Raw genomic sequence first — 13755 nt, 5'->3', positions numbered from 1 at the left:
AAGAAGAAGAGAAAGAAGAAGAAGAGGAAGACAAAAAATCCATTAAAATTCATATTGATTATATGTCTCTATGCAGTAGACTCACCCTATATTCTATGACATCCTAGACTCTGGAAATATGAAGTTGGAAGATACAAAGTTGTGAGTCTAACTTTTTTTTTTTTTTAATGATTGGTTCTTTCCTTTTTTCAGTTTTCAAAATAATGAGTTCATTAGCAAACTAACACAAAGTTTTATTTTTTAAATATATTATCATTTTTATATTGATCGATGTTTTTGAGACAGGTTCTTGCTATGTAGCTCATGCTGGTCTTGAATTTGCTGTGCAGTGCAAGCTGGGTTTCAACTTGGAATCCTTCTGTTCTGCTCCTCTCAAGTGCTGGAATTAGAGGAGTGCACAACCACACCTGGATATTGCTTTTGTTTTTAATTGACACATATTTGTATGGATTGGCAAGGTACAGCATAATAGTACATGTATATAACATGCAGTGATTATAAATCAGAGTAATTAGCCTTTCTATCTCCTCAAACATTTATCATGCCTACATAGTAGGATCCTTTGGCCTCTTCCTTTTTAGTTACAGTATTTTGAAATGTATCATAAGTTGTTATAGACTAAAATTACCCTACGGTGCTATGGAACACCAGGACTAATTAATTCTGCTAACCCAGCTGTGCTTTGGTACGTCTCTGTATTCCCTTCCTCCTACTGAATTTAGCTTTTAAGTGGCCCTTTACATCTAGTAAAAATTCTAAAACCATTTTGAAAGAAGTGCAGAGAAAAACATACTAGGTGCTGCAAGAAAGCTACAGGATGCTGAGTAAGTCAGCAAGAGGAGAGGCATCTTTTGGAGCATCAGGGTAGGTTTCACAGAAATACTTGAATTGGACTAGAAAGGGTGGGTTGGGTTGGGAAACTGAGGGAGAAGAGGGCGTTTGGGCAGCAAAAAGGAAGTCAGGAGCCGGCAGGAAAGTCCAGCGAGAAGGTGGTGGTTTTGGTTTAAGGCTTGTGAGTTTGCTATGTAGCACATGGGTACAATCTTTTACAGTGCTGAAGGAGCAGCTCACAGGTAGAGTGCTTGGGGGCACGTGAGAAGCCTTGGGTTCAATCCCCAGCACTGCAGGAGAAAAGTTTTACATAAAGGAATATGTTCTTAATTTACCGAGCCAATTTCTTCTTAAATGGTTTATAAAGTGGGTATTTACTATTAATTCAAATGGATAAGAATCACTGTAAGTTATATTTGAGTTCACAGGAAACTTTTAAAAATGGTAATGACTTTTGAAGAGCATTAGAAGTGCAAGGGGAGGGCTAACTTTTCATTTTAGCAGGCTGTACTGTGCAATTTTTGCTATCTTCTTGAATTACTTTTATTTTAAAAAGCAGAACTCCAGTCAGATCACCATGCTGTAATATGTATCTGTAGGATCAATAAATGCTATCACCTTGTCTTTTATACAAAGGAATTTTTTAGATTCACCCCTTTTGTTTTGGAACATTAACTGTCATTATTTACATGTACCTGTATTTTTAAACCTGCCTCCCTCCCTTTCCTTCCTCCTGTTTTCCCTTCCCTCCTCTCCCTTACTCTTCCCTCCCCTTCCGTTGTTTTGTGGTAGTAGATACTAAACCCAAGGCCTTCCCTCCCCTTCCATTGTTTTGTGGTAGATACTAGACCCAAGGCCTTAACACTGAACTACACCCCCAGCAGTATATATATTCCTAATAGGCATCTTAATTTCCCAGTGTGACTTTGGGCACATTACTTAACATCCTATGGCTTCATCTGCTAAGCTATAAAACAGTTGCAATGATGAGAACTACTTATAAGTCTTTTTGAGCCTGTAATGTGGTAAGATAAGTAAAGGACTGAAAGCAATTCCACAAAGTAAGCCCTAGTAAATATAGCTACAATATTGCACTTATTCTTACAAATACGTATTCATATATCTGTGTATTCATGCATTTGTTTATAGGAGAAAAACACCATTTGACCTCATTTATATTGAGGGTTTTGGGGGGTGCTGGAGGTTGCATAGGCTAAACACATGCTGTAACACTGAGTAGCCCCAGTCCTTGTGTAGAACTCTTTTATGGACAAAAACTTTGGTTTCTTTTAAAAACTTATTTAACTTCTTAGCACCTAGACTGATATTCTACGCTTGGTGAAGCCCCTTCAAATCTGATGGGGCCAGAGTACCGACTGAATGTATAATCAGCCACCCAGCGGCACGCTTGCCCATGGATTATGTGTAGCTCTGCTGTAGTCACTGATCGCTAGGATTAAACACATTCCGTCTTCTCAGTTCTGAAGAACAACTCCATTCTTTCCTAAAAATGGAGATATAAAGCCAGGTATGGTGGTGCACATCTGTAATCTCAGAACTCTGGAAAGCTGAGGCAGGAAGACAAGTTCAAGTTCAGCCTGAGCACCTTAGTGAGACACTGTCTGAAAATAAAATGGGCTGGGGATGTAGCTCAGTGTGAAGAGCAGGGGTTCAATTTCCAGTACCACCATAAATAAATAAATAAATAAATAAATAAAAACGTTTCCCCTCTAAAGTGCACAATTCAGTACTTTTTAGCATATTCACAAACCATCACCACTCTCTGAGAATATTTTCATCACCTGAAAAAGAAATCCTGCACCTACTGGAAGCCTCCCTCCTGCCCATGGCAACCACCTATCTGCTCTGTCTTCTGATTTGCCTATTCTGAACATTTGACAGAAATAGACATAGAGTATGTGGCTTTCATGTCTTGCTCTTTCAGGTTTTACTGAGGCTATACCATGTCATTAGCCTTTTTATGGCTAAATAATATTCCATTACATGGCCAGACTACGTTTTGTCTGTTCACGCATTAGTTGATGGACATCTAGATTGTCTCTACCTTTTGGTAATAAGAATAATATTGACATGAACATTTGCACGCAAGATTTTGCAGAGACATATTCTGCAGACAGAATAAGTGGTATACATCTCCTTCAGCTTTAATGTATCAGCTTTTTAGACATCACAAGAATCTGCAGTTCAAGCACAGTGGACCCCCGTGAGCTCCCTTTAGCATTTGAAGTCATTCTAAAGATTGACTCATCAAAATTCAGATCAACTCAAGGCAATCGAATGAGGTCCTTTTGTGTCCTTGAGAAGGTCACCTATGAGTGCTTCATAAGAGCTTGTTTAGTTTTTCTGGGGTGCTGTAAGCAAGGGTATGTTGGTGTGTTTGAGGGCTCACAAGATGTGAGCCCTAATGTCAGGTTGGTCCAAGAGGGTAAACTGTGTTGTCTGTTCCTACAAGTTCTGTTTTTTTTTTAGTGGAATTAACTCATAAGGCTGTTTTATGGCCAACCACTCTCCATCTTATCAAAAAGAGGAAAATTAAAGAAGTGCAAACACTGCAGTTAGCAGTGCATATACACGCCTGAGTGTGCAACGCTGTCCATGAACAGGACTGAGATTCTCTTGGCACTGGAGCGTAAAATGTGAAGAAATAGATAACGAGCTATTAACAGTTTTCTCTGGAACATGGACTTACAGAGCATTTGACTATATTCTATTGCTTTAATCATTTTACAAAAAGCATTTTTATCTGTGATATCAGGGAATCAAACCCAGAGGCTTGTATGACTGGCTGAATCCCCAGCTCTTATTATTTTTTATTTTGAGACAGGGTAGCATTAGGTTGCACAGGCTGGATGCAGACTTGTGATCCTCTTTCTTCAGCGTCCTGAAAAGCTAGGGTTACAGGCATGTGCCACTGTGCTCCACAGGAAGGGGAAGCAAAAGGATTCAAGATGTGTCACCAGCACCAAACACTCACCATGAATGCCAACATTTTATATCACAAATATGAGCTAAGAAATAATAATAACAATAGGAATGAAACCAGGGGAAGAATACTTAAGAGAAGGACAGAAGGAAGAGGGTGGGAAGGTTACAGGGATTGAAAATGAACCAAGCTGTGTTATGAACATGCACCTATGCCCCAAGATGAATGCAACCTTTATGTACTGAAAACATGTACTCAGAACATAAAAAGATTTGAGGGACAAAGAAGATACCATCATCATCATCATCATTGTATTTTTTTGCTCTGCCAAGATCAAAACCAGGGCTTTGCACATGCTAGGCAGGCACTGTAACACTGAACTACACCATCAGCCCAGAAAACATTATTAATAAGGAGAAGAAAGTTATTTTATACGAGAATGGAAGTTAAACTGCTAAAAGCAAATGAAGGAAGGTTAAACACCCTTCTGGCTTGATGGCCATGAGTCAGCATCCTACCTTTTCCCTGAAATGCTTGTTTTTGGAGGCTGTTGTCAAGAAAAGGCTCCCAGCCTCTCTGACTTCACTGCTGTCTCTGGTCAGCAGCAGAGCCAGGCTCCTGAGGACCTCTTGCTGGGCTGGGAGGTTGCTAGGACAGAGGTCACTCAGGGTCTGCAGCAGCTTCTCATCGCGCAGTGACTGCAGAGTCTGTACCATGGAAACTAGAAGGTAAGATACAGTTCAGTGACACGTTCAGTAAAAACGAAAGTATTTGATGTATATTTTTAGGACACAAGACAAGTATTTATGAAAAAATTAGCCTGTGATAAAGGTGGCATTTCAAATTACATCAAACACATCACATCAAAAACAAGACCGAACACTCTAAGGAATACACACAAGTTTGACATCTAAAACCCATCCACATGCAATTGAAAAAACGCATGACATTTTATGAGTGGGAGGATGAGGGATTTGAATCTTTTCCTTTAAGGTTCCCAGTTTTCTCAATTTTCTATATTGACTTTTCCTTTCATAATGAAAGAAAAGAAACTCAAAAGGTGAAAGGTTTTTCCACCTGTCCTTCCCCATTGCTGTTGGTCAGTGAAGTCTGCCCAGGGACCATGGAATGTAAGAGGTGTAGAGACATAAACTGCCAAGCATATACCTGGTGTAACAGATGTGTGCTCACAAAACTGACTTAGACTGTGACAAATTTAGTGTCAAGAAATGAGAGCATCACAAAGTGAGATCCTGGGCTGGAGACCTCTGACTCCTGCCTGTGAGGTCTCTTCCTGCTCTTGTATCAGCCTGCTGTCCGCCATCTTGGGTGCTACAGACCATGCCCCATACTTTCCTCCTCCACAGGGTGGCTCCTTACATGCTGACCATGTTGTAGCCAGGTTTAATGTTCTGGAAGGAGAAGGGCTGAACCTGGGTCTGCTCCAGACATGCTGCTGCTGCCTGGGGCTCTGCCAAGCTCCGCTGGTCCCAGGAACACTCCTCGTCCCTCCTGTCTCTCTCCCTGCATTGTCAGGGCTCTGAGGATTTATAGAGCACAAACCTGGGAACCAGAAACCAGTCCTTTGCTGCCTGGCTCCACTCCCAAGATGTCTGCATTCCGCATAATGCTGCATTGCTAATATTTGGAGTGCCACAGGAAATGAGGACAAGGTCATTGTGGTTGCAGCCCAAGTTGGGCTCCTTCTCTTCTTTCCCAGGATATGCAGCTTGCATGGACTTTTCTACCTTCTCTTACTTTCCCTTCCCACTGTGTCATCCCAGCCTTTAAAGGCCATTACCACCGAAAACTCCATCAAAACAGTCAATATCAAATACTGTTGCCTGTGGGGTTGATCCCACAGATGGCAAATACATTACCAAGGGAAAGAAACCAAAGTAAACTCTTAAATCATTTACCAGCTTTTTGTTAATTCTATACTTCTGCTGACTGACTGTGAGGCTTAGTAAACCCAGGTTCCATTAACAAGAACTTTATTAGTTAAAGGCTGAGAAGTCATTTAAAAGGCAAATCTCAGCTCAGCTGTGAACCTGGGTGGGGATGTGTGGGGTGGTTACCATCACTAAAAATTGTGATTAAACAGATCAGAAACAACTCCAAACAGAGCCAGCACTGCGGTACGACAAAAAGAACATGTCTCACCTTGCCTGGCCAACTGGCTCAGGTAGCTTTCCAGGTCACTCACACCATGGCTAGTAAAGTAGCTGTGATATTGGAAAACGGTGACAATTTCTGAGGACAGGTTGGAGGACAGCAGAGGCTCAGCCCGGTCCAGAATCTGAGACACCAGGGTTTGAAACACTACAAGAGAAAGATGCAAAGCGGAAATATGGCCATTCAGTCATTCGTCCATCCATTTCTACAAGATAGAGTAGAGCACGTGATATGAGTTCGTCTTCAGGGACAGCCAGAGGACTTGAGCATGGACACACAACTGCCTACTGCCGTTGAGGTAAAGATACAGAAAACTCAATGCTCCACTGGGTTCTGCTGCACCTCTTCCTGTCTATAGCTACCTACTCACCCTTACCATACAGAGCTAAACCCCTGATTTCTACCCGGTTCTTCCTGAACTTGATATAAATTGATTTTACTTTTTTGCATCTGGTTCTGTTCACCCAACAAAGTACCCATGAAATTCATTGAAGTTGTTGCTTGCAGCAACATATTTTTTAAAAAAATGCTATATAATTCCTTATGGTATGGTTATACTATGACTGATCCATTCTTTTATTGTGGGCATTTAAAATCCCCCAATTTTTAGCTCTCATGAATAAAGCTAAAACCTTCCTTATAGATATACTTCCTTGAGAATATAAGGTCTTCTTCCTTTTCTTTTCTTTCCTTTTTTTTTTTTTTTTTTTTTTTTGGTACTGGGAATCAAACACAGGACCTTGCATTTGCCAGGCAGGCGCTTGTGCCACTGAGCTATATCCCCAGCTCTATAAGCACTTATTTCTCCTTATGTATTTAAGAGTAGAATTGCTGGATCACCAGGTTCAATGGAAACTGCCAGTTTTTCCAAAGTGGTTATACCATTTCACATACAGTTGAATCCTAGGTTTGACCAACTGTAGGCCAAAACATCGGGAGAAAAATTTGCATCTCTGCTGAACACATGGGTGTCAATATTTCCTAAGCAATACAGTTTAACAATTATTTGCAGAGCATTTATACCTTATCAAGTGTTATACATAATCCAGAGTACTCAGAGGGATGTGTGGGGGTTATATATAAACACCACACCACTTTATATAAAGAACAGGAGCACCTGCAGATTGGTTATCCACAGGGCATCCTGGAACCAATCTGCCACGGATGCCAAGGGACAACTGTATACTGCAATACAGACATGTAGCACTTCTAAAAAGTCACTGCTGATATTTTGAATTCAGACATGTACAATGTTTTACTTTCTTATCTCTGAGTACAAGATGTTCTCCTTGGAAGGCACATCTTTCTTTTTCAGGCTGGCCTTTGTGGGCCCCATACCCACAGGCTGCAGAGCATGCAGTGTGAGAGGCATGCCAAAGGACAGGAATTCTCTGCCCTCTGCTGTCCCATACCTGGCTCTGCTAGTCCTGGGTATTCTTTGTTGAGGGCTCTGGCAAAGCTGGCCTCCAGCTGCCTGATCACCCTGTCCGCTGAGCTGTGGTAGACACCAGCTGGGCTGCAGCACTTGGTCCAGAAGGACAGCAGAGACAGCTTTTTGTGGAATTCTGGAATGGCTGGAAAAGAGAAGTGGCCCACATGCATGACACGCATTATAGATGAAGCTGGTGCACTGGCTGGGGCAGGGAGAGAGATATTGTAGCCTTTGTAAGACTGGTTTTCAAAGGGACCTACTACAAGATTCCTCTGTGCTTGGTAGACGGTCAGAGGACAAAGAAGTTATGGGGAGGAACTAATCATGCAGGGAGGGAGATGAAGAAAATGCAGCGGAAACAAGGTTGTTTGCTTTCAGGGACACAATATGGCATCTCCACCAGGGAAGATGCATAAGCATCCCAACTGTAACTTTAGAGCAAATGCATAAGATATGAGACTAGAGTTGCACAGGTTGAGAGCCTTTCCTGAAGGGGGTGGAATGTTGCCATGGTGGCTGGAGATTTCGCTTGCCAGATGGCTCTCAGATGGACATGGGAGCACAGCACAGGGCCAGGCGGTGTCCAGTCACCGCCCCTTTCCTTGGTCCTTGTGATGGAGGAAGGCCGGGGAGGGGAGAGGAGAAGACACTGGTCACTTGCAGGCTGGATGTCTGCCCCTTCTCACACCTCTTTTCCGGGGTCACCTGCTCTGAGTGGGAATGGATGGAACAAGGAGAAGCCCACAGGGAGGGAGGACCTCAGGAAGGTTTTGAGTTTCATCAGAGATTACCAGGAGACCCTATTTCTATTTACAGTCTCAAAAGGGGCAGAAAACCGTGGAGTCAGACCACACAAAGGCAAAGACACCTTCCCTATATCAGGGTCTGCTTCTAGAATGCTGAGAACGAGGGACCGTCCTGGAGGCCTTGAATCCATGTGGTTTCTACCCTCCCTGCCTAGCAGGGTTAGGAAGCACAATCCACTTGACAATCGGCTGCTATGGGAACATCTTAGCTGCCTCCACAGCCTGAGAGCAATCCTGACTCTCTGCCCCCAAGGGAACCTCACCAGCAGAAAACGTCTGCGAAACTCAGTATGCTTGTGATGCTGTTTCTGCTTATACACTAGTGTCTGGCTTCCAGGGCTGGAGACCCTACAGGAAGAGCTGTTAATTTCTGGTTTGATGCAGAAGGCTGACGTGTGGTATTAACAAACCCAAAGTATGGAGGCTTTATCCTAGTTGATGGCCCAAGAATGCTTTTCCACCTCCTTGTCAAAGCAGGGAGCAGGCACACGCAGCAGAATGGGCTGGCGTGTCCTCACCCATGCGGTGGGTGACTGGTGGGAGCTTACCTTCCACTACAGAACTGATGTTCCCTATGTTCTCATCACTGACAGCCGCCAGTTTTTCCATCACTTGGGTCTGCCGGGAGAGCTTCTCTAAGAGATTTTTTGCCACAAAGGGGATTTTGCTGGAGAAGACAATTTGCTGGTAAAACAAACAAAAACACTGTTTTAATGATGCTGTTGTCAAGAGAACTAGTGTTACCTCCCCGTTGCCTCCTTCCTGGCCCGTCAGCAGTGATGTAACAGAGACTGATCAATGCCTGTGTACCAGCTCCGAAACGCTGCTCTCTCCCTGCACCAGGAACCGTGCCTGAGGAGATCAGAGTGGCGCCTTGTACCTTAAATGTTTTTCATGCCTGTGAAACTCTGGAATGCTGTAGGCAGGAGCCATGGAAGTCATGGTAAAACAGCCTCTCCTCTTACCTGCTGGAAATCTAAGCCTCCTCTTTGCAATCTGGAGGACGTGTTTAGGCTGTATTTTGGGGGATAAGGAGAAGATGTGTTGTACAAGCCTAGTGATTTTTCACAACATGGTTTTATTTTCTTGTTTTCAAGCTGGAAGTTGAGAGCAGATTGCATAATAATCGTACCTTCAATCAGAGCTATCTCATTATTACTGAGCGCTTCCTACATACCAGGCACTGGTCTGAGCCCCATACATGTTATAAGCTCATATTATTTCTCACAATAATCCCTTGAAGTGGGTACTATTGATATTCCTATTTTACTGATGAGGAAACTGAGGCACAGGGAGGATAAGTAACCCACCCAAGGTCACACTAAGTAGTAAGTGGTTGTACTGTGTGTGGGCCACAAGGAAAAAGAAGCCAGAGAGAGGAAAGGGCATAAATACTTGGCTGACTGATGATTCTACTCTTTGTGGTGTCTCTCAGAGACCTGCTCAGGTCACCTGGGGGTGCGGATGCAGGATCCACATCACAAACACCATGCGATGTTGCCTAAACCATCTGGACTCTAATATGAATGCACTTTCAAACTTAAAAAAATCTAGCAGCTAATTATGTACTAATGCTTGTCATGTAAGGAAGTGCAGTAGAAATGTTCATTACTTGGAAAATAATTATAACAATTATGCTTCATATCAAACGCTCATTTTTACTTCTCTGCAATTATGTCACAAATGAAGGAAACTCACTGATTCAGGACTAAGTGCAAGCGAGACATTTCTAATCCTCACTCCTCCAGTCTATGTCTTTATACCTACTTCTTTTATTTTTCCAGAACGGATCTTTCTCACAAAAGCCTTGGATTGTTGCAATCCTGGCCTGGTGTTGGAGAGAAACATCACCCTGACTGTTGTGTGCAGATTAGTCTTGGGTGAAACTTCACCCTTTCATGATAGGGAATTCTCTTATGTCTCACAAAAGACCTGCTTTACCTCTGAAAAGCAAACAGGTTGCTTGCTCAGGAGATATCAGAATCAGCAAGGATAAAGAGCTATCAAAAGCATGCTATTCAAATAGTTGGTAAAAGCAAACAGAAAAATCCTTGTGTATTGTGATCAGAAGAGAGAATTTCACCTTCTTCTATCATGGTTATCAAGGTCACAGTGTGTGACCTCCACATGCAACAGGGTGTTGGCCAATCAACAGGGCAGAGTTAAAATTGCCAGCCAGCTTCCTATAGCACACACATTGTCTGAGGCTTCTGGAAGGCTCTTTACTTGTGGTGGAAAAGCATATTCCTCTACAGCTCATCACAAATGTGTTACTGAGGCAGCAACGCAACACCACTGGAGACTTCCCAGCCTGCGTCTTGCCTTTCTGCTGACCCTGCGATCTTCGGAACACAGTTCTTCTACTCTTTCAGTTTCCCCAAACCATAATGAGTAGGTCCCTGACCTACGAACAAGGTCGATTCTGGGAGAATGTCTGCAAGTCACATTTGTTCCTAAGTCTGACAAGGTGAGTTGTGCACACTTTTGACACAAATACACTACGTACACTGCTTTGTGCTTCCTAGCAGTCCCCTCCATCACCACTGATTTTCCTCTTGCTTCTGGACACCCCTGGCTCTGATTGGGCACTGTCCTACTGTGCACTATGGCACTATACAGCAAGCACACAGCAGCACAACTGTGACAATGTCCAGTGGACAGGTGAGCTACTTTTGCGATTTGTTCACCTCTATGAATGTTCATAATTCGAGGTCCGTTCCTCTCTGTGAAAGTTTGCAGCACTTATGTTTGTAAATTGGGGGCTTACTGTATATTTGCTTTCACATTCATCTTCTTTTTTTCTTTTCCAGTTCTAGGGATTGAACTTAGGGCCTTTGCACTGAGCTACATCCCCAGGCCCTTTTTATTTTTTATTTTGAGATAGCATCTCGCTAAGTCACGAAGTTGCCCAGATTGGGCTCACACTTGTGATCCTCCTGCCTCAGCCTCAAGGAGTTCTGGGATTACAGGTGTGCACCACCACACCTGGATGCTTCCACATTCTTATCTTGTTCCACACACATCTAAGCAGGAACAAGACTGGGAGAAGACAAGCAACCCTGCCAGGGGAAGCATTTAAGTAGATGGTCTGAGTAAAAAATGTGCTGTTCACAAAGGCTGAAAGCCTTCTTGCAACAAAAGAGTTTCAAAATATTTGTTCCACTGTTGCAAAACCTGAAGGGGTAAACAGCTCGAAATGAGAAGAAAATGCAGCTGGGTGGTGTCCTGGATGAGAGCTAACGGTGCTGGTGGTGGTGGTGATGGCCTAGAGAAATATTCCTTCTCAGTGCTCATAAAAATTACTCAAAACCTGGAGAAATGTGGTCAGATTCTCTAGTGTTTTGCTTTTAGCTCTCCAGGTAGTAAGAACGAGCTCACAAGACTCTGACATTGAAATACATTCACTAATACGGCTTTTGGACTCTGTCTGTAGAGGGCAGAATGCAAATCCTTATTACTTTTTCCTTAATCATATTACTCTCATCTACCAGCAAGTGATTTTCAAGTGAGAGCTAATAGTATTTTATTCCCTATCTCTGAAGGTTTTGGAGATTCTTGGTTTTAAGATGGGAAACCCAGGGTTGGGGAAGGATGGGCATGCCCATCAGAGTTTCTGACTTGCTTCAAATCTAAGCAGCAGTGTTCTTTTATTTCTGAATTCTAATTTCCCTGTAAAAACTAAACAATGGAGCATCCTTGCCTGGCATATACATAGCCCGGGCTCTCGGACGCACACTACCTGAATGAGCTGGGTGCAGTACTGTAGGTGGCGCACGATGGTGATGTCCAGGCTCTCGTTCCCTGTGGTCAGTGGGAGAGGGCTTCCAGCCACACTGGTCCCGACGCCTGTGTCTTCCGTCAGCGCTTCGCTAAGATGCCCCCGGGCTTCCGGGTGCACTGACCTGTAACTGGTGAAGCAGGAGGGTGGGCGAAACATTAGCTACTTCTCTCTGTGTCCAAACCATAGGCCATGTCAACGTGGCTGGCATCAGGCCCCATGGCACCCATTGAATCAGTCTTTTTCACTTGTCTACTTTGACAGACAGAGATACCTTTCAAAAACAATGTAATTCAGCTCTGTTGCCAATTTGCCTGGTATTAAAACAGCACGCAAACAAATTGCTTCTAGAATTCTGTTTGCTTCTCAAGCACAATGAACCCCTTATGAAGGAGTTTCACCAAGAGACCTTTGAAATGTGCCCTCCTTTTGCATGTATTGCACTTTTCTGCTCTGTTGACACAGTAATTTGCCAAAGTTTTGGGGATTAAACTGTCCTCTATATTTGTGGTTTCCCAAGAGTAATACCATTAAGAAATAATCTATTTAAGGCCTTTTCCTGGCCTCAGATTAGTTGCTACTTGAAGACAAGTAAAAAGGAAAGTTGCCAAAAAGAGTAACATGATGTTCTACTCAGGACCAAAGTTAACAAGGGTGTTGGAATATACGCCCTATACTGAGAATATAGCTTAGTCCTGCTTATTGGGCTTTGTTTCAGTCCACTGTTGATATCACCACAGGCATTATGGTATCTAATTTTATTCTTTTTGTTTGTTTCTAAGACAGGGTTTTACTATGTAGTTCAGGCTGATGTTGAATTCACTATGTAGCCCAGGCTGGCCTCCAACTCACAGCAATCCTTCTACCTCAGTGAGTTCTGCGATTACAGGTGTGCAGCACCATGCCTGGCCAATTGTATTGTTAAAATGAGTCAGTGTGCTTGAGAGGGAGGGAGGGACACAGGGAAAGACATGACTAGCAGGGATGTTAACAAGTGTGTGTCCTAGTTCCCAGGGCTGGGTAATGACAGGGCAGCTTTTGCATCCGTCTTCCTGTTCCTGGAGTCTACAGCAAGAGAATCCTACACTGGCGCTTGGAAGCTCAGAATGCCTTCCTCTGATGCACATCTGCCTCCAAGAAGGTGACCATCAACTTATGTCCTGGTAGTCAACATGTATTTCACACACACACGAATACACACACACACACACAACACACACACACACACATACACGCACACACTTTGCCCTAATATTCCTGATGACATACAGCAAGACTGATTGAATTAGATATATTTTCTATCAGTCTTTTGTAAAATGCACAAAGGCTTTATTATTTTTGTTAAAATGCTGCTTACAGTAAAGAGAAAAGAAAGTTTAGCCTGATGTCCAACCATGATCTAGCATGTAGTAGTTCAAGCTAACGAGTATACAGAAAATTTCTCGGTGGAAAAGCACTTTACACATTTAGTTGAGCTAGAAAAGTCTCAATGTAGGACACATTTGAATAACTTATGCATTACATTCATGTACTAAATCTTTTTTATTTCCAGTTTTCATGTTGTTGTTATTCCTGGTTTTATTTTGAAAAATGAAATCCACCCAGAACAACAGAACCCAAAAATCAGGAACACTGCCCAAAAAGAGAATTGGAAAGATTTGAAGAGCTGTAGCTTGTTGTATCTTCAAAATCTGTTTAGGTCACCTCATACCCAAGCTAAGTAGGATAGAAATCCTGCCCTTGTTTAGGGAAAGAGCTTGCTCTCTCAGAGCGCACTATGATGGATTGC

At 42.9% G+C, this 13755-nt stretch overlaps 1 protein-coding gene across 5 annotated transcripts in view; it reads right to left on the bottom strand.

The window, feature by feature from the left end:
* The window catches only part of Fam65b (family with sequence similarity 65, member B), a 208843-nt gene that overhangs the window by 8327 nt on the left and 186761 nt on the right, over positions 1-13755 (bottom strand). For 4 of the 5 annotated variants that reach the window (XM_005403354.2, XM_005403355.2, XM_013503808.1 and 1 more), the window contains 5 exons: positions 11928-12096; positions 8737-8872; positions 7363-7524; positions 5939-6097; positions 4294-4496 (listed from right to left, as the gene is read on the bottom strand). In XM_005403354.2, coding sequence (XP_005403411.1) covers positions 4294-4496; positions 5939-6097; positions 7363-7524; positions 8737-8872; positions 11928-12096 — 829 coding nt within the window. The remainder of the gene's footprint in view (positions 1-4293; positions 4497-5938; positions 6098-7362; positions 7525-8736; positions 8873-11927; positions 12097-13755) is intronic. The other variant, XM_005403356.2, reaches the window with a different exon arrangement.

The sequence above is a fragment of the Chinchilla lanigera genome, unplaced genomic scaffold, assembly GCF_000276665.1.
Source record: "Chinchilla lanigera isolate Chin_1 unplaced genomic scaffold, ChiLan1.0 scaffold00082, whole genome shotgun sequence".
NCBI classification, from domain to species: domain Eukaryota; kingdom Metazoa; phylum Chordata; class Mammalia; order Rodentia; family Chinchillidae; genus Chinchilla; species Chinchilla lanigera.
This window is presented reverse-complemented; position numbering and strand designations above follow the sequence as displayed.